We start from the raw sequence: 21,075 nt of genomic DNA, 5'->3' as shown, positions 1-21,075 counted from the left end.
GATACTAATTTGATATAATAAGATGCGCTTCTAATATCAACCCTAGTATGGGAAGGCCTTGCAGCCAGCCTACTCTTTATTTAAAATTATTCCATTTCAGATGTCCTAATGAGTGCTGTGAGTTGTGTAATTCTTTTCATAATATTCCCACGTTCCCAGAAGGGAACTAGGGGCTGGAGGGTTTGGTTTGTTTTGGGTTTTTTTTTCTATTTTTGTTTTGGTTTATTTCAAATTAGGGTGAGCACAGAATAAAGATCCTAGGGGGAGAGTTTTGTGAAACGCATGCTATTGTGAGACTGGCAATTAAGGGAAAAAAAAATATTATGGCCTACAAATGTTAGTGGTAAGGCAAGCCTCGATGCCTCTGCTGTTTGCCATTATCTTATAAATATCTTGATTCTGACTTTACAGTGCTGTTTATAGAATTTAATAAAGCAAATGTAATAATACTGCCTGTGCTTTAATGCACAATCTCAATTGAGTTGACCAGAAGATAAATAGGAACAGGAATGATAGTGCGTTCCTGCAGATTGTTTTTAATAAGCATGTTATTTAGCTGATCAGCCCAGTGCAGTAATGCCTCCTATCCTGCTCTACCAGACAAATTTATTAATGCTTCCTGCCTCCCCCCCCCCTCCATTTCTCTAGGAACATTGATTCCCTGCAGACATATCTCTATTAAACCTCTAGAAAGTCACAACTTCCAAATTAGATTTTAGGAATGGTACTAGAAGAATCAAAGAAAATTGAGTGCGTTATTGAATTCATGCCACATTGTCTCAGGAAGAGACGGGAGTTATGTGTAGTGGTAACTTTTGTCCTTACTGTACTAACAAAGCTGTGGGCATTGCTGTCAAACCTAATTGTCTGCAGCGCATCCGGATAAAATGAATCTTTTCTCTTATCTAAACTCGTACCTGGCGAGGTTTTACAGATGAGAAATAGGTTTCAGAGGGAAGCTTTACGATTGATCAAAATCATTTGCCATTATTTGCTGTACACAACCCCATCCTAAAAGCCCTACTGACAAAAATTTTAAGGAAGCATCTGGCCTTGGATTGTAAGCAGAGTTGCTTGTCATGCTAGCAGTTGCAAAATGCAGATATTCATTTTAAAGCTGCCTATTTCTCATTTTGATCTGACATACTAAAAAGCATATAATTAATGGTTGACATTAGTAATTAACATTAACTTTATGGTGCTTAATATGCCATCATTCATCCATCAAATAACGGGTATGCATAATGTCTTTGCATAAAGGTTTTAATTGCACAAAATGCTCCTTCAGTTCTCAGGCTCTACAGTTTAAAGTAGTTGTAAATGCGTTTTTAAAAGAGGTGAGGTTTTAATTTATCGAAGGTAAACATTGTTTTTGTTTTTCCCTAGGAGCGTGCACAAACGCGTAAGCCGGGGACTTCAACCAGGGAAGGCGGCCCCAGAGGCACAGCTTCCATTAGTGGCTAAAGAGCACCACCTTGCTGTCGCCAGTGCTCTCTGGAGAAATTTATTTCCCTATCTGAAGAGCCAGAGGATGTCACAGATGCCACCTTCCCCACAGCTTGCTGATACAGCTGCAGGTTCGCCTTGACCCTCCCTGCGACTCCGCGTTTGGGTGCTGTTTTCTGGGTCACAGACTTTCAGGGATCTTTCATTTTGGGATATTTCTACCTCCTTGTGGCAACTTAAATGTGCTACAAAAAGTAGATTCTATGCTAAGTATTTTGACAAGGCGAAATGTTGTAGTGTTGAATTACTTGGTAGAAGACAATCAGATTGAGAACTCCAAAGGGGTTTGAAGCTATGCAACCCTAGCTTCTTTTTCCCTACTAGTCACAGATTATAATCAGCATTGCAAATGTTATATAATGTAAATGAGAATGAATTTTACCCATAATGAGTAGTTCACCACAAAATTATTTCAAATCTCTACAAAAAGATATAAATTCTATATACAGTGGTAGAACTCAAACTAAATTGTTTTTTAATAATATTTCACATTTGAAAACAATTTTTCAAAGGTTAATTACATGACTTCTTTTTTTGCTGAATCTTCATGGTCATGATCACGAAACTATTTCAAATTTAATCTTCATTATTTATCTTGCTTTACACTGAAGGGTTTTAATCTAGAAGTACAGAATTCCATATGTATGTGAACTCCATGTGCAATGAGTCAGCGTGGCAGTGAATAGAAAGAAATCCCAGTTTGATCTTTAACATCAGTAGCTGGCATTGTAGTCTAGTTAGAATGAAATCTTGTATCCATTTAACTAAAATTTAGAGAAGTGAAATATAAAATAATTCTTCCCATCATGATGTGAATTAGATGAAGTTCCAAGCTCCGAAGTACCAAGTTGGCAATAGAAAAGTTGAAAGACCCTTCATTTGAAGCAGCTCTGCAGCAGTTAGCAGGTAGCACTAATGAAGGAGGCAGTGTGCAACGGTGGTAAGTCTCACACCGCCGACGCCTGCACGGGAAACAGCAATACGAATCAAAGGAAGAGGTTGTCAATGTCAAAACTTTCATTCATTTCCTACGGCGTCCTATCTTTTTATTTTATATTAACATGGTGAAATAGCAAGAAGAACAACCTCCCACAAACTCTGCCTAGAAGCAGGGGAGCGCAGTTGTGACCTGCTTTATAGAGATGTGTTAGGCAGTGCTACAGAGGAGGGCAAACCCTTCCCAGGCTGTATGAGCCTTAGAGGTTGTGCCCAGAGGGAGAGAGTGGCTGTCACAGCTCTCCTGCTCCCCCTGCCAGGCAAACCGCCTGGGACTCACCTTATCCTTGCCGTCTCCCGTTTCTCCCCCACCCACGTTATGGCTGATGCTGCAGAGGCAATGAGATAATCTGGAAGAAGGCTGGCACGATTGCTTCCTCACCTAAGGCAGAGGGGGGACTCCGTAAGACCTTTTTTATTCTGAGGCACATAAGTCTGTCCCTACAGAATTAAAATAGCTTCATTGTTGTTTCTGAAAACTAGCCTTTTCTGTCTAATTCAAAGCCACCTTCTCAATGCCTGCTGTTTCAGAAATCATGATTTTAATTAATTAACATTAGGTTTATATTTAACTTGAATTGCAGAATTTGGGAACTAGTGAGCCCCTTTATTTCATCGCCCTCCAAAGTCAGTTTTCCTGACTTGCTTTATGCCTCTCACTTCCTTTAACATAATAACTACTCAGCATTTCAGATTACATTTTCTTCCAGAGTTTAAATGCATTTGTCATTTGCAGCATAAAGTATGTGCTATATTTTTTTGTGCTGGTAGTGTTAGATATAGATTCCACAACAGACTAACAGAAACAGCAAAAAGTTATGCTTCATTAACAAAAATTCTGTGCAAAATACTGTCCTAATTTCTAGAATTACAACTGTTGTATGCAGATCCTTTTTTCAAGAATAAGCTTGTCCGTAGTGCTTTATTTACACAGCAACTTCTGATAGATGAAAGTCTATTCTAAAAATAGAAAAGTACTGGCTTTTACAGAGTGAGTTCTTTCCAGATACAGTTCTTTGCTGCAAGAAGTGTGTAAGACAACAAAGCAAATAAAAAAAACTCAACCCTGTAAAGCACAGTAATACTTACCTGTACAGGGAAGAAGTGGTGGATGGAGGCCAAAAGGACAAAAAAGCAGGTTTTTAAGGCATGTTTTCTTATCGCACAGGTGGTAAAAGTATGCCTTCAGGTTTTATAATCCTTTGGTTTCATGCATATATTTAAAATTGCGTATGTTTGGATCCATCTTCCCTTCTTTGCATTCAGTGTGTCACGTTGATCTACAAACTCCTTGGGACAGAGACTACATTTTAACGTTTGTACGTGTCAAACGTAGCGTGTACAAGTACTGTCTGTTAGCATAGTTGCCCATTTTTAATTGAGAATTCTGGTACTCCCAGACCGCACATCATTAATTACAATTAATTTTCAGTGCTTTTTTATGGAACATGGGTGTACTAAGAAACCATTAACACGGTGCCGTGTTTTTCTCTCTTTAAAATCAGGTTTCACTCTCTTAGCTTTGGATATACCCAGTAAAGCCCTTTCGGAACTCCAGCCACAGCCTGTTCTGTCCATGATGCAGCTGTTTGGATGGGATGACATGGTGTGGCCTCAGCTGGTGTCAAGATATCTAAGTCACCTAATTCAAAACAGGTGAAAAAGTGTGACTGCTTGTTCTTCCAGTACCTTCTCATTCCTTACATTAGACTTGCTGAAAAGGTTGCTTTAAACAGTAGTGTTTCATTAAGATGGTCCAGGTTCTTTCCATCTGCTAAAGTTCTAGGTTTCTTGAAATCATCTGGGACGTTTCACAGGGGATGGTGGGTGTTATTTGGGTTGGGTCGTTTGTTTGCTTTTATGTGTCATGAAAACAGGCAAGTATTTTGAAAAGGTTATTTGTCTTTTATATAGCAAACCAGTTATTTTTCCCAGTGGAAACAGTGCTGTTACTAGCAGGTTTTGGAAAATGGGGACTTAGGCAATATCTTCAGCGGAATACTTCTGTGAAGAGCAATACTGCATCAAAGTGAAATGCCTGAACCCATAACCTATTTTTAATTTGCATAGTTAGAGTTATCCACCCCCTTCTATTCTTGTTAGGCTTGGGCACAGTTTGGCAAGGCAGTAGCTTCCCGCCCAAGCTGCACTTAAGTTGAATAACGCAACTTGGTAAATTTAAAAATTTCTAGTTAAAAGTTCTGGTCTTCTTTTTCCCCTACTAGCTACGCTCAACAGAAAACCTGACTTCTTATAAGAAGAATTAAGATAAACATTATTGCAGAAATCTGAAGATGCTATATAGTAAATGTTTAATGTTTAAGTATCTTGACTTCTTCAAAACTAAGAACTTCCGCAGAAGCTGGATTGGACAGTATTGAAAGTATAAGTAAATGCATGCATCAAAACTGTCTTTCTGTCAATGCTTTCTGAGCACATATTATTGTTCATGTAGCTCAGGTTTCTGTTACCTGCAATATCATAGAATCACAGAATGGTTTGGGTTGGAATGCCCAAACCCTAAGTGGTTTGGGTTATGAATGCCCAACCCTCAAGGAAAACTGACTGTTGCCCCTATCAGTTGCTTCAAGGCCTATCAAGGTAAAAACTGAAAATCTGAAATTAGGGGATTTTCTTATGGAAGGACAATGAGCAACTAAGATAATACTTTCTTTGGTAGAATTACATGGAGGTATCGTATCTCAACGTTGTCATTTTATTATGTGCTAATAAGATGGCAATTTTTTGTAACATGATTGATGTACTTATTTACCTTAGGCAGTTGTAGAGCAGAAGTTATCGAAGTATCTAAGTGCTGGGATCTTAAGACTTTATGGTTACTGCTCACTGATAATTTTCATGTCAAACATTCTCCCTTAAAAGTAGAAAGTTTCTGTTGTTGCTGATGCTGTTATATACCCTGCAAGCTTTGCCTGGTCTCTTTAAGATAGAAACTTGTTCTGCATATCAGCTATTCCAGTGTCAATAATAAAGCTTCTGATGGACAAGCTGTGTCCTTGGGAACATGTGCACTGGCTTTGGCATTTCTTTGTGGTAGTGCCTAAAAGTTCCTCTCAAGATGCATGCTGTATAGTGTGTGATAGTATTATAACCTGCTTAAACTAGCTTTGAGCAGATGTGTAAGTTCACTGATTTAAAAGGAGCACTTGCAATGCTTCTAGCAGGTAAGTACTGTTTTTTCCTTTCTTAAGGAGTAGGAACATATTCCTCTCAAGTTTTAGGAAGATGCTGAAGCGGCCTACATACCAGGGAGCAAGAGAAACGAGAACGAGGCTACAGCAGAAAGTGGTTTTGTGAGCCTTTGGGGACAAGTAGACTAACTGTGTGCATCAGGATTACATAAGGCTGGAAATTTTTTTTTGTTGTTCATACATTACTGCCAAGAGCATTAAATCCATAGGCATCCTGTGGTTTTTTTCTCTTTTGGTACTAGAATTTGATTTTATTTTTCTATATATCTCATTTGCTTGCATTTGGTCTCCTTATGTGTTTTGTCAACAGTATTTCAGCAGGGGTGTTCAGACAAAATATACAGTTGTCATTGGTTTTAACTAAATGAAACAGAAAAATAATGCTTTATTAATGTTGTTCAGTGAGAAACAGAATCCAGTTCGGTTTCCGTCTGGGCCTGTGTTGACTTTCTGTTGGAAGGATGAGTAAAAATTCTGTAGCAAATAAGTAGATTTATATGTACATATATCAAGAAAAGAGTACAAGCATTTTTCATTAAAGTCGAAGCACCTAGGATTGACCAGGGAGGAAATCTCTCAGATAAAAAGGTGTAACTATTTTCGAGACATGTCACTGACCTGAAGCGCAGACAGAGCTCATCCGATAGGAATTGCAAACAGGGTGCAGAGCAGAACTGCTGTCCCTTAGCAAGGAGTTTCTGGAGAAATAATGATGCAGGGCTGATGTGCTTGGGAAAAAATGACTACAGCAGCTATTCATGGTGGTAGGGCAGGTAAAACTTTGGCAGTACTGAATGGTAGAGCAGAAGGATTGTGCACTGAGTGTTGATGATGTCATGGACTCTGGCCTGACACCTGGCTGGTAGAACAGTAGTGAGTTATAGAATCATAGGATGGTTTGGGTTGGAAGGGACCTTAAAGACCATCCAGTTCCAACCCCCCTGCCATGGGCAGGGACACCTTCCACTAGACCAGGTTGCTCAAAGCCTCATCCAGCCTGGCCTTGAACACTTCCAGGGATGGGGCATCCACAGCTTCTCTGGGCAACCTGTTCCAGTGCCTCACCCCCCTCTCCGTGAAGAACTTCTTCCCGATATCTAATCTAAACCTCCCCACTTTCAATTTAAACCCGTTACCCCTTGTCCTGTCACTGCAGGCCCTTGTAAAAAGTCTTTGTTTGATTGAAAGTATATACAGCAAGTTTGCTGTGTGTGGGAGTGTGTGCTCTTGTGTGTGTACATACATAAATGCATACCTCCGTAGGAGTATGTCAAGTATAGCTGTTTCCTTTCTCATCTCCAGGCTCCCTTTTTATGTTTCCCTTTTTGATCTGTTTCTAACGTGACATTCTTATTTGCTAAAGCAGACCTTTTCTCCTCCATCTTTTATGCATTTAGGACTAAGCAGGCTTCAGAGTAGCGCGGGGTATCTGAGCCAGCTCTGTATGAAAGGCCGGGGTAGCTTTAGCAGTGCCAATATGAAGTTCCAGTTGATTCCGATAACTATTTCCAGCGTTGTACACCGTCAGTTTAGATAATACTGTCGAATTATCCACTGTTAGAATAAGGCATTTCTCATTGTGTGAATTTTCTCCCGTTTTGCTTCACATAGTGGAAACATAAGTTTATGAGTATATATGCTTTTACTACACTATGTGTGGCATTACCAAATTTATTGTGTTCTCAGTATTCAGGCATCAGGACATTGTGAGCAAGGTCTGTGCAATACACAAATGGAATGCCAGTTGGCCTTTCCTGTTACTGTATTTCCAGTTGTTTCTGTGCACCGATTCTGCATGTCTACAGCCCGATGAGATGCTCTGCCCTCTTTTCACATGTTTATTAATTTATATTATCTCTTTACCTTTTTCTTCCTCTTCTACCTACACAGTGCTCTGTGTGAAGCTTTTTCTAGTATGGGATATAGCTCATATGAAGCCCTGACAGTACGTTCTTGGTTTCGATGCATTCTGCAAATGTTCGTAGATCAGCCGAGTGGTGCGCTGGCCAAGGCAGATGCTGAACGAACAGTTGGTAAGTGTTCACATTTCCCCAGCGTTTGCAGTAACGATTCAATATTGCAAAACTGGCAAACATTCTCTGCTAATTACGAAATGTATTTTTGTTTGTATTCCTTTACTTTTACCTAATTACAAAATGTGTTTCTTTGCGCTGCTTGTGCTATTTATTGATAGTTTGCCTGCTCTGCATATGACAATTTTATCACAAACAAAGATAAAAGAGCTTGTTTCCTTGGAAGCAAAGAACAAAAACTTGCTCCCAAGGAGACAAGCTATTTTTCCCCCATGGAGGAACTGCTCTGAAAAAGAAGTAAAAATCTGAAGTAAATAGTCAGAAATCATGCTGTGAATGCCCTAAAAGAAAAAAAAGAAGGGGGGGGAGGGGAAATCCAGTTGCAAGTAGTTCTTGCTTTTTCTGTATTGGATGTTTTGCTTTCTTAGAGCAATATTTCATCATTTCTTCTATAAAACACCACAGTTCTAATTATCTGTAGAACAAATCTTCTAGTGACTGTTTTTTCATACACATTTTGTAGATTTTGAAGAAAACCATCAGTAAAATGAAAGACTTGGTTTTACATACTTAATACTCTTCAGTCTCCTATCTGTATTGAAATGTAACTAGTTTAGACACATGTTCTAAGGAGATGCAGTCGGTTGCAGAATCCTTGTATTTCAGACATTTTAAAATCACGTTTCATGTAATCATTTTGGTACTAAAATAAATAAAAAAGCATAACTGTATGCTATATTTACTGCTGTGCTCTCTTGTAACACACAGGGAAAGCTTATATGGAGCAGCTGACTGAAATGACAAGATTGATTTTTAAACTCTCAGAAGTAGAAAACATTCTTTCAAAGGCTCATGTTGAAGAGTTGGTTTTCAAGCAGGACCCTAAAAATGCTCTTGTCCAGTTCATTAAGGTACTGTACATCTCTGTGTTAGCTTCACAGGACAATTCTAGTGAAAAGGCACTATGTATCAGATTTTGTTTGGTGTATGGAAAGAAATAACTCACACAAATCTCAGACTTAATAAGTTTGTTTATATTTATTTCAATGTTTCTGTTTTCTCAGGCCGTTGGTATAACTTACAGTGGCCTTCAGACGCTCCCTGAGAAATCTGCCATGGTAGCAAAGGCTCTGGAGTATTTAGGTGATGTATTAAAGTATGTAAAGCCGTATCTGAAGGTGAAAGGACCTCCAGAAGGTCTGCAGCTTACATATTGGATCATAGGTAATTACTTTGCAACCTCTTTTCTTTTAGGAAATAGTTTTAAGGAATTGGTAAAATGCGATTTTTCAATACTTTTCTCTCTCTACTGTCCATCCTAATGCTTTAAAAAAGCAAAGTCACTAAGATATTACAGTTAAATATCTTAACTTTCTTGCAGTCGTTTTCTTTGATTTTTATCCTGATGCATAACTTCCTTGTGTTTTTGTTTGTTTTTAATTACCCCTGCAAGTCAGTGTTTTCAAAAGTCAGATGTTTTCATCTCTTTTACCACTGAAAACCACCTGTTTTACCTAAACAAAACCAGTGACAAGGCAGTAAAGCAGCATTACTGGAGTTATGACCGCCGACAGGTCAGCTTAGGAGCGTAACTTAGGAGCTGCTCCTCTTTCATACACTCTGTGATTCATTAAAGCTTAAATCCTAGTATTTGTTCATTAAAGTGTGGAACCACTGATCGGATAGAAAAATAGGAGTGCTGTTTACTCTGAATGAATGTGCCGGTCTGACCCACATACCTTTAACAATACGGTGAACCTGAGTATCTTAAAGACAGAGGTAATGATGTGCACGTACACGCAGTGTACATCATGATTACAAGGAGTACAGTGAAAAGTGTGACCAAGGTGCAGAATGTGCATCAAATGGAATGGAATTTGAGTTTTGTAAAATGCTTTACTTTTCTATTGCAAGATCTGCATATTTTGATATACAAGATGTATGTCAAGTCAAATGTTTTTAGATATCCAGATGTTGGCTTGGCACCTTGTAAATTAATTTTAGATTGGTATTTTCCTTTCTGCTCTTTGCAGTAGGAAATGATTAATCTTCAGTCATGCTGTTATGTGCAAGAAGCTCCTTTTGGTTAAAAAAAAAATTAAAAAACTTTAAAAGAAAAAAATACGGACGTGTATTTCACTCACTTCACATTCTGTGGACTCCCTAAGTTATAAGGACAAAGCAAGAAACGTAACAAATTTAAACACCTCCTGTCTGTGGTCAGAGTGTGTCCTCTACTGTCCCATACGTCAGAGCAGCGATAATGGAAGGAATACTTTCAGCCGGAATGAGCGTGTTTGTTTCAAAACAGGAAGCTCAGACAACATTATTAGAAGTATTGTTAAGCGATCGTTCTCTTTCTCAATGATTGATCATTGTGTTTTCTTTCACTCCGCAAGATTAATGTTGTTTTGCGTTGTTTTTAGAGATGGTAATGGATGACTTTTATAGATTAATCATATCTCGTAACAGCCTACTTTTGATCTTTCATTGTTTTCAGTGTCTTAAACATATTTTCTTGGGATATTTCTCTATTTTCAACCCAGCAAACTTCTTGTTTTTAATTAAATGCAAACTTAAGAATGTCTGTGGGAACTGCTACATAGGAATCAGGTTTTATTTAATCTGTATTTTGAGTATTAACACTCATGAGCATAGTTATTTTCTCATGAAAAATGACACCTCACCTACAATAAGGATGTCTCTCAAAGAGTATTTCCGCATCAACACTCTTTTACCACTTTTTTTTGTTTGCAACTCAAAAGCAAGATCTTAAAAGTGGCTCAGTGCTTTACAAGTGGCGCGTTAATGTGTTGAGAACAAGAAAGAGGTTCTCTGAGGCTCTCGTTTTGTGGACTGAGAGCCCACAAAGATCTGGAGAGACCATACTGCTTTAATGGAGCTGGCTGCCCCACATTCTTTTTAATCTGTGAGATTAGATGCATTAAATGCAATTTGAAAGATAATTAATATTTTCCCAACATTGAATCACTGTGTTAGTAGTTGCTGATGTGGCCACAAGCGATGTCAGACAAGTGTGAATGGAAGGCAGAGGCAGTGTCTCTGTAAAAGGTGATGAATGCACTCAGCAAGGTAAATGTTAAAGTGCATGTGTGCTGATCGCAAGAGTGTTATGTATCAAGTTTAGTTAATTTTTCTGCAGGGGTGTGAGAGACTCTTTACTTCAGTGTTACTCTACTTTTCCTAAAGCAGCTTCACTTGCCTAAAAACTTCTAATTGTAATGTAGTGAATCAATTGAGTGCTTTCATTTTGCTGAACTGTAAATGGACCTGCGCTGTCCTGTCTGGGCTTTTCTAAGAGGATGCCATGGAGTGAGTACATGGGAGTGAGACACTTCAATTGCTGCAGTTGGATTATCTAATTTAACAACATAATTGCTTCTTTAAGCTTGCGCCTTTTTTTTTTTTTTTCCTGACTGTAAATTGACTTGGAATTTCTTGATTTTTTTTCCCACCTCCCCCAACAGGCTGTCTGGTAAAGTTCTGGGCACCGATACTGGCTACTTCCAAAGCACAGCAACTGCTGTTCCGCATCGTGGATTGCTTGCTGCTGCCACACTCTGTGCTGCAGCAGGACAAAGAGCTGCCTGTGGCTTTGCTGTCTGCCATTCAGGAAAGCCTACCTCTTTGTCTTCAGGTATGTATCTGAACTCTATTATCAGCAGACAGACGTATCTTCAGGAAAAGATTCATATTGTAGAGGATGTTTTCTTTTTCCCTAATCAAAACAATTGTTGACTGAATTGGAAGAAGCAGCAAGAGGAATTTTTTTTTTTTTCTTCCTGTGGAAGTGGAAGGAAAAATGCCACCCCATTGGCTTTCCTCTCCTTGCATGCAGCTATGCTGTGCTGCGCTCCAGAGCTGCTGGTCTAATCGCTGTTTGTAGAGGAGCTTTTAGCCAACCTGCTGTTTGCACTGGTCTCTGACGTGAGTGATGTCTGAAACAGTGGGTTAAATAATTATAATATGTAGCAAGACACTTGTTGAGATGACAGAGCAAACATGTTTTACATCATCCTTGACTTGGCTAACGGTAGATAATTAAAGATGGGCTTCTCTTTTTTTCATTGCTCTTAGGAACAAAAGACAATCCTCTGCGTACCACGGCACTGTTTTAATATTTTGAGAGTGTGTTTTGCTGTATCAAATTGCTGCTGCTTACACTTACATAACTAAAGCCTTCTTGCCCCTTATTCCTCCCGTTCTTCCCCCAGCTTACCTATCCCTCCTAAAACTCTGTAAGTCTTGGTGATGCTGTAGAAAGAGACTAATTCCTGCAGGCGAGGAATTTAAAAGGATAATTTTTAAAATAGATACATTGACGTGTTTTTTCTTGTAAATCCTTGGGTCTTTTTTGCTTGCTTTTTTTTCCCCTTGCCTCTTAGTCTTCGTTTTGGTTGCAATCTTAACCTAATTTACAGGGTTGTATTGTGAAACAGTGCAGTGGGGACACTGTAAACATCCCTCGGATTAATTCCTTCTTTCAAAGGTTGCGTTGTGATCGATGGCACATCATATAGAAGCGAACATGTTATATAATGACGTGCAGAATGAGACTTGCTTTTCTGCTCTGTAGGTATTTTCAGAAGCTATATATGTGTGGGACCGTCTGGACACAGAGTGTGACTGTCTGCTTGTAGTGTTTTAGTCCGAGAGCGCTGTTTCTCTGTAGTCTGCGCACACGGATGTAGTTTTAAGATGAAGCCACTCAAGTTGGTTTTGAAATCCAAGTGTTGTGGACTCTTGTTTCCTGTTTTCTTTGTGAGTCTCTGATTTCCTGACCTCCCTGTCATACTCTTCAGCATTCTGCTGCATAGTCCATGTGCTTTCCAGCTAAGGTAGATGATCTTACTGACCAAATAGCTTATTTTAGACAAATGCTGCTTCTAGAAAGCCAGTAATTCTTTAACTTAACACACACTTCTGGGAAGAGGAGACTTATTTTTCCTATTCCTATGTTGAATTTCTAGATTTTATTGACTATGTGTATTTACAAAGTTCCAACATTTTTAAGTGCTTCAGTCTGCATTCATTCCAAAATACTTCCTTCCCTTTTATTTGGGAAAGGGGAAAAATTCCAATTTAGGATCAACTCAAAATGAAAATACTTCAATATAATTTAAAAAAAGTCTCTTAGGACTGCCTCTGAGATCCTTTGAGATCGAATGGATTCTCTGACTTCTCAGGTTATCATTTCACAGTTGGCTTACGCCAAGCTGACTTAAGGCTAAATTCATTCCCTTTCACACCTGTGTGTATTCCCATTTCATTTGCTTTAATGATTCTGTGAATGCTGGATGGTTTGTGAGCTGATTCAACTAGTAACTAGCCCCACAAAACAACCCCAAAACCCAGATAGGCACATCAGGAAAGTTCTGACGCAGCATATGTGGGAAGGAAAGCATGTAAGCATGGTGGGAGGAAAGACGGAGAAACAGCATCCTCAGCAAATAACCGCACCTTGACCAATTTCAGCTGCCGGCGAGATGTGTGATCAGGCTCTCCTTGGGTGGTTGCCCTATGTCTGGTGCACGTTCCTGGAGGTGGATCCATTGGTATTTTAGTGCAGGAGCCCTAATTCACCCTAATGTTAGACAAACACCGTTCCACAGATCTGTCCCTGTTAATACTGTAGCTTACAACTTAATCCTTTGGCAGTTACATGAAAATAAAGAAACAGGAATTTGGAGACCAGGCAAAATATCTTATAATACATGCAAATTCTTTCTTCATAGTCAAAGCATAAAAGCCCTTGAGTAGCATTTCTGCTTAGAGGTCTTTTCAATTCTTTTTTTTTTTTCTTCTTCTTCAGTTTTTTGAAAAGTTCTAGGCTCTGTCTCAATCTTCTTTTTTTGTTCTGAATTCTCCTTCTTCAGCTCCTTCAGTGTGGCTCCTCCTCCTTTGTCCAAAAAGCCTTCTTAGATCTTGGAAAACATCTTAGTTTGCAAGCAGTGGTTTGCAAAACTTCCTTCTTTACAAAGCTTTTAGCAACTAATCTTAATGTGGTTTATTTGGTCCTTTTATGTGGGTTTTGAAAAGGATTTGAAATCAGTCTTAGTAGCAAGTAATTAATTTCACACATTCATTGATGCCGCAATCGTATGAAATCCCATAGAATTTCTGAACTGTACAGACAAAGATTCCCCAAATGGTCACAAACTCTGTTTAATAGGAATGCAACTGGGTTAAAAACAAGAACAAGTTTGTTGTCACTTTGCTGCACTAAGAGAGGGCACCGCCTTCGTTTGTCACTCTATAATGGCAGAGGCCTATTCTTCACACTTTTTTAGGGCAACGTGAAGCTCCTCCTTCTCTCCCCAAACCACAGTTCACAATTCATTGAAACAGAGGAATGTATCCCGCTCTCCTTCACTGTGCCCCAAACCTACAGGTTTATTTTTAATAAATCAAAACTACAGGCTTTGCTTAATTTTACACAAGTAGAAATAATTGTCAAATGTGCTAATTAAGATTAGATGTTGCACTTCTTTCTCCTCTATTTAGGCTGACTGTATTTACTACTTATGTTTGTTTATTATAGATACACAGTAAACAGCAGTGTGCCCAGGTGGCCAAGAAGGCCAATGGCACCCTGGTCTGCATCAGGAACAGTGTGGCCAGCAGGACTAGGGAAGGGATTGTCCCCCTGTACTCGGCATTGGGGAAGCTGCACCTCAAATACTGTGTTCAGTTTTGGGCCCCTCACTACAAGAAAGACACTGAGGTGCTGGAGCATGTCCAGAGAAGGGCAACGGAGTGGGGAAGGGTCTGGAGCACAAGTCCTGTGAGGAGTGGCTGAGGGAGCTGGGGGTGTTTAGCCTGGAGGAGGCTCAGAGGAGACCTTATCGCTCTCTACAGCTACCTGACAGGAGGGGGCAGAGAATTGGGTGTTGGTCTCTTCTCCCAAGTGACAAGTGATAGGACAAGAGGAAACAGCCCCAAGTTGTGCCAGGGGAGGTTTAGATTGGATACCAGGAATAGTTTCTTCACCAAAAGTGTTGCCAGGCATTGGAACAGGCTGCCCAGGTTGTGGCCATCCCTGGAGGTACTTGAAAGACGTGTGGATGTGGTGCTGAGGGACATGGTTCAGTGATTGGTGTCGGCAGTTGTGGGTTAAGGGTTGGACTTGATGATCTTAAAAGTCTTTTCCAACCTAAAAGATTCTACGATAAATGTGGGCTATACACCTGTGCCTTTTGACAATTATTGTGCAACTGACCTGTTCTCCACTCTGCATTGAACTTACCTAGAAGTTTCCTTCAAACTCAGTCACTGATTCTGTCTTGTCAAAATAGCTTAGCTCTAGCAACTTCTAAACTGGTATGTTTTTTCTTGCCTAAAGGGTTACTGTCTGGATATTATGTCTTTCACTGTGCATCATCTGTTTTGATAATATTTGATGACCTGAGAAAGATCTTGGAATACAGTATCAAAATTGTCCTTAGAGTTTTTTGAATGATGGACTTTAGAAAGCAAAGCATGAAGGACAGGAACGAACAGCCGTTTCATAATTCTATGGGACTGTTCTTAATTATGAGATAGTGAGGCATGTAAAACCTAACATTCGGTGTTTTGCCTTTTCAAAAAGAAGTTGAGTTGATCTGTGTGATAGAGGGTGTCTGAAGCTTACCGCAGGAAATCTGAGAGCAGTTGAGATGCTCTTGGATGGATTTCTCGGAGAACGGCTTGGAGGTATGCATTTACCAGTAATATGGGCAAGAACTGAAGTGGTGTGCAGAACTTAGTGTAGAGAAGAAAAGCATTAGTTTAAATATATCTTTCAGAATGCAGCGTAGGTGCATGGAATAAGCAGAATATACATAATGATGGGAAAGGTAAGACACCCTCCTTGATTTATCAGCGTTAATCTTGTCCAAACGCAGAAGATGGTTGATCTCTGTCTAAATACGGAAGAGTGGTGAAAGAGCTTAATTCTAAGTAGTGCTTGGCACATGCATTTTCCAGTGATTTTAATGGGCCTGTGCAGGCTCAGCATTTGTCAGAGATCAGACCTTAAAAGCCCTCCTGTGAGCCACATCTGTGGTCCGATATTTGAGCGAGCTTATTAATAAGTTTTGTGAATTATAGTATGTGTTTAGTACGAATTGTACAACATTAATTGGTGAGCAGCAGATTTATTCCAACAGCAGGACTGATATTATAAGTCATCATTAGGTAGCTTGGCATTTCTGCAGTGAATAGTTCCAGTAATCCATACTAATCGTTTCTTCGCTCTCCACAGGTGATTTACAGATATATGGATAAATCACAAAAAGAGGCAGCTCTGGCCACAAAAGGTTCCTGCAGTGAATATGCTCAGGAATCAGTTGCCTTTCTCCTAAAATGAGGAGCAGGTGTTGTCGTGCCCCTCTGCTCCCCTTAAAATATCTTTGGTTTTTGGGTTTTTTAACCTCAGAACATGGCTGAAGGACATAGTTAAGAAAAAGAGGGTGGCTCTGTCAACCCTTTAAGGGCCATCTGTGTTGTGGGGATTGTCCTAGGGGTCTGGTGTGATTGGTTTCAGATCTTTGGTCCAGAACTGCAGTCCAGTAGCATGTGTTTCTTTTCTCTCCCATATGAACAGTAGCTTCTTCATCTCTGTTAATTACCTGTAGGATTTAAAAAAAGGAAGTGCTGTGTGATTTCCTTGTTGTCACATCCTTGGCCAGCACTGCCTGGGATGTTCTTCCATTGCACTGAGAGATTTGCAGCTACTGTGCAGTGTTGGTAACTTATCCCTTGTGCCACTTGGGGTATGGTGTTGTCAGACCTCGTGCAGGTCTGCTGCACTCTGCACTTAAGCAAGAAAAGAGAGTGCAAAATAAAGCACACTGTGTTGAGCTGAAGTCAACTTTTCATGTCCAGAAGAGAAATCCAAGTTGTTCTCTGGAAACTTCCAGGGAACAATAGAAGCGTCAGGGTCAAAGGTTTGATGATTCTTCCCTGAAGAGCTTTGAGGCTGTAGGTGTGCCCTTCGTGTGTGAGGATGGATGAATGGATTTTTCTGCTATGTGGAAAAGAAGGGTTTTTTGTTCGGGGGTGTTTTTCTGGCTCCCAAAAAGATGGAAGGTGATTTTTCTCACTGTTGTCTCACTTGGACACTCACTGTTGTCTCACTGGACAAAAGAGTTTGTATTTTGGAAGCTGTTGGTGCTACTCTTGTTACTTGCATTAGGAAAAATGATGGGGATCCTCCTTAACCAAGAGAGAATTTTGATGTTTCTAGGTGTTTTTAAAAATTACACCCTTTTTGGAAGGGGACATCTCTGTCTGACCCACCAAAAAGGACCCTAGAATCCTTTCTAAAGAATACTAAGTTACAGGAAAAAAGGTGGTTTCCATGTTTCTAAATGCTTCATAAATTAACAGCTCTCCTTATAGGGTTTCAACAGATAACTAAGGAAAAAAAAAAACCCACTAGTTGACTTAGGTCCTTCTTTTCCTCTCTGGTCGAGAAGGGTATCTTTCAGTAATGCTCTTGGCAGGGTGTTGGGTATTTTTATTTAATCCTTTCCTTTTTTTTTAGGTTGCATTTTTCCCTGTCCCACACCCCAAGAAATTAGAACCAGTTTACTTCAAGTCAAAAGAATGCAAATGCTTTTCTGAAGGATCAGGCTAGGTTTGTTGATTCATCTTCAAATGAAACTGTTACAAGATCTGCAAAAATTAATCCGTGTTCCTTGAGATACCTAAGGTCTAATTTTTTTTGCTTTTTATTGCATCTCTTAATTATCTTTAGGATCATTTCTTGAAAACAGTAACTCTTATTATTTAATAACTGATTTCTTCCTTATTTTCTTGATACTGTGTAGCATTTGTTATCCTCCATTTGAAGAACTGTCTCGTTTTAGTAATCGTCATTGTCAGTTCTTCATAGGTGCTACGTTCTTCCTGTATTCCTACAGGTTTCTTCTGCCAGGCCGTGATGTTATTTGTGTCCCTTTTATCGTACAGATTAATACACTTTCTCACAGATTCTTTTTTTTTGTAGTGTTGAAACAGCCAAGGGAGCCACCTCCGGTTTGGGGATTATGGCATGTTTTCTGTCTTTTTGTAAGAGCTGTACTGCCGAAAGCACAGGCAACTCTTCTTTATGCCTCCTGCAACATCTTACTGAAAACACCAAACGCTCGAGCTCACGTACTAAATAAGCTGTCATCTGTGACAGTCCCTCCGAGTCTGCTACTTGCCAACAGTGTTTTTAAGAATTCTGATAGAGCAGCAGCTGCTTCTTCCTACAAAATTTTGCTGTATGTACACAGAAGGAGGAGAGAATCCGAGCTGTTTATCAAAGCCCCAGTTCAGCAAGTGTGGCTTTTATCATTGGGACTTACTGCTAGAGCTCCTTGGTGATGTTGGTATATGAAGTTAAACCCTAAGCAAACATGTCTGTGTTCAAGGGGCCCACCTACAGCAAGTCTTCAGGCAGGTTCTGAAGCACCTCATTTCTTGAAATCTCATGTTTCCTGTATTTGTTTACTGTGGGAGCTCCCCATTTCAACAAAGGGCCGAGACGACCCTCAGCTCTGCTCAGCCTGCTTTCTTTTCCTGAAAAAGTTGCTCTGTCATGTTCATATAGACAGGTACAAATGGAAAGCTTTCTGGGGAGGGCCTGCTATGCGAAAAGCAGCAGAAACACTCTTTGTCAGTAGCTGGGGAACAAGAGCTGCTTGTCTTGAACTATTCGTTTGGTATTAGGGGTGTCAGCCTACCTTAGCAACCATCCATATTCACGCCAATACTCTTCTGACCAAACCTGGCACCTGGATTGCAGTGCTAGTGGAAGCTGGAAGCACTGTTGAAGTTGCTGTCTGGGGAACTTTGTGCTTGAACTTCTTTTACGCCAGTATTCTTGTTGGACAGAACCCTTGTGAAAGCTCTGAATTCTCAAGAGGCTTCTGTTCGTGCTGCTGACTGTGATGCGTGTGGTAGGAGATCACTGGACCTCTTCTTTTTTTTTTTTCTTCAGTGAGTTGTTGTTCTTCCTTTCAGTAATCAAAGGAAGGGGAAGGAAACTCTTAACTTGCTCTCACAACTTGTACCAGTAAGAAGAATACTCGTTTTTCAGAGATGGACTATCTGTGTGTTGTAGAACTCTGAGAAAGGCACTTTCTGGGCAAGTACTTCCATTATAGATTTTATCTGGATCAATATAGCTTCTATTGGGTAAATCACAACAGTTTTAGCCTTATCTTAAACAGATTTTTTTAAGAAATGCTAAATCCTTTATAAATGGAGCCTAATTTACCCTAATTCGTTCACAGTATGAGCAAAATTTTTCTTGTCAGACCACAATGCCAAATGCTCATTTTTCTGCTATATCGTTTGTACAAAAATTCCACATGGTGCTTTACACACAGATGAGGTATTTTCTCTCTCCCTTCATAAATCTTACCTGACTAATATACTTCGTTAGACCATGTACAGAGCTGAAAAAGAAATGAGGAGCCGTTGTGCACTTTCTCGGGTCTGAAATGCCAAGGTTTTATTTCAGGTTTGAAGGGGAGTGTGAGTGTCCCAAAGCCCATCGTCCAATACGTTAATTAGTCCAGTTAAAAGATTTTTCTCTCCTTTGCAATCCTTTCCCTGGCTCTGTCTTCATCTGTAGACCATCATATCTGCAGCAAATTACTGGTGCTAATTTGTCATGCAGTAGTTACTCGGTGTGCAGCAGTTTATACAGCATGTAGCGAGTATTTAGTCTACGGTTGTTAAAGATTTATCCAAAAGCATTGTTAAAAATATATTCAATTTCTCACTTTCTGAAATCTTCTTCTGCAGGGCCTGTCCTTTATATGTTGTCAGTCCCAAACACAGGGTGCGTATTTAAATCAACTGCTTGGAAACATTATTCGGCAGTATTTTGGACGATTTCTCCCTTCTTCACCGACCGTGCTTGGAGCCGGACAGCATCCGATGCTGACTGCTTTATGCAGTTCCATTACAGCCCCCCAGATGCTCCGTCTGCGGAAGACCACCCTCCACGTCATAAAGTAAGGACTGGTGAAGTAAAAAAACATCACTTACTGAGATTTCACGAGGAGCTCACGAGAAAGGGGCTGCCGCTCTGTTCTTAACTGGTAGTTCGGGTGTGGGAAGAGCCTGTCAGTTGCTGGGCAGGGAGCAAAGGAAGGACATCAGGAGAATAAAACTGGGAAGATCTGGAGACTAGCGAGGGGGGATAAAAGTCTCAGTCAGTAAGAAAAAACACCAGGTGGGGCCACAGGAATAGCAAGTATTTTTCTAGAAAGAAAAACACATCCAATATACATCCTCATATGTCGGTGTCTGTGGCTGTACTGATGGTCACAGAGCTGTGGTGCTTGTGGTTGCCGCAGTTACCTGTGCAGGGGAGGCCTCCTAGCTCGGTGTCACACTGAGCCACCTACCCGGGGGAAATTTTTGGATGTGAGGAGGTCGGTACTTGTTAACTGGGCTGTCATTACTTGCACAATGTCAACAGCAGCTGTGTTGGGTCCCTGCTGCTGAAAGGCTGGAGCTTTGGTTTACATAGTGCAGAATAGGGAACAATCTGTACTTTATTTCTATGTTGGGAGAGGAATTAAACCCCCCTGAAATCTGAGGTGATTGCTTATACCCAAAGGAGTTGTATTGTTCTTTGTGTGTGTACTTGCTGATTAGAGAACTGCAGTGTTGATCTCCAGTAGATACAACAGGCAATCCTGTCAGGAAAGCCTGTATTATCACATATTAAGGGAGTGAATTAAGAAGTCACAATCTTGGTTCTGACATTTTTTTTTAACTTAGGAATGCTCAAACTTTCTCATCCTAATAACTTCGGTTTTTCATGTGTGAATTTTAAGGTTGACAGTGGAAAGGAAGTTCTGAAAGTGTAAAGGCACTTGGTGATTTGTAGGACATGGAACATTCCTTCGTGATGTGGGAAGAGTGTCTTAGAACTGAGCAGCGATGTGACTTGCAAACTGTTGGGCGGGCAGGAGGCAGCGACTAGGTCTGTGTACATGAGTACCTACAGTTCACCAGCCATTTTGCTGTATGAAGACTAGTAGCTGTTGTGCACAGAGGGAATGGAGCCACATGATCAGGGCTGTATTGTCCGGATCAGAGAACCGTTTTAGTGGAAGACACACCACCACTACCCCACCCCATCACCCCACCCCCACCCACCCAAGAAAAAAATCGGGTGTGAAATTTTCTTCATAAATGAATAGGATAGGAGATTTCAGAGTTGCTAATATTAAAGGGAGTAAGACCACGTGGCACAAAAAATACAAAAGTGTTACAACTCTCATTTGCCAAGTTGTACCAGTGCTCTGAAGCTTTGC

The 21,075-nt window shown here is 40.2% G+C and overlaps 1 protein-coding gene across 1 annotated transcript in view; it reads left to right on the top strand.

Moving 5' to 3' along the window:
• The window catches only part of MMS22L (MMS22-like, DNA repair protein), a gene marked incomplete at its 5' end in the record, with an annotated part of 82,685 nt that extends 62,920 nt beyond the window's left edge, over positions 1 to 19,765 (top strand). Inside the window, 7 exons of the mRNA XM_010153887.1 lie at positions 1,387 to 1,577; positions 4,008 to 4,158; positions 7,605 to 7,747; positions 8,516 to 8,658; positions 8,812 to 8,971; positions 11,236 to 11,405; positions 19,550 to 19,765. Of these exons, the coding sequence (XP_010152189.1) occupies positions 1,387 to 1,577; positions 4,008 to 4,158; positions 7,605 to 7,747; positions 8,516 to 8,658; positions 8,812 to 8,971; positions 11,236 to 11,405; positions 19,550 to 19,765 (1,174 nt within the window). The remainder of the gene's footprint in view (positions 1 to 1,386; positions 1,578 to 4,007; positions 4,159 to 7,604; positions 7,748 to 8,515; positions 8,659 to 8,811; positions 8,972 to 11,235; positions 11,406 to 19,549) is intronic.
• Between the last annotated feature and the right edge of the window lie 1,310 nt (positions 19,766 to 21,075).

The sequence above is a fragment of the Eurypyga helias genome, unplaced genomic scaffold (genome assembly GCF_000690775.1).
Source record: "Eurypyga helias isolate BGI_N326 unplaced genomic scaffold, ASM69077v1 scaffold256, whole genome shotgun sequence".
In the NCBI taxonomy this organism is placed as follows: Eukaryota; Metazoa; Chordata; class Aves; order Eurypygiformes; family Eurypygidae; genus Eurypyga; species Eurypyga helias.
Note: the sequence above shows the minus strand (reverse complement) of the source record. Positions and strands in the feature narration are given on the sequence as shown.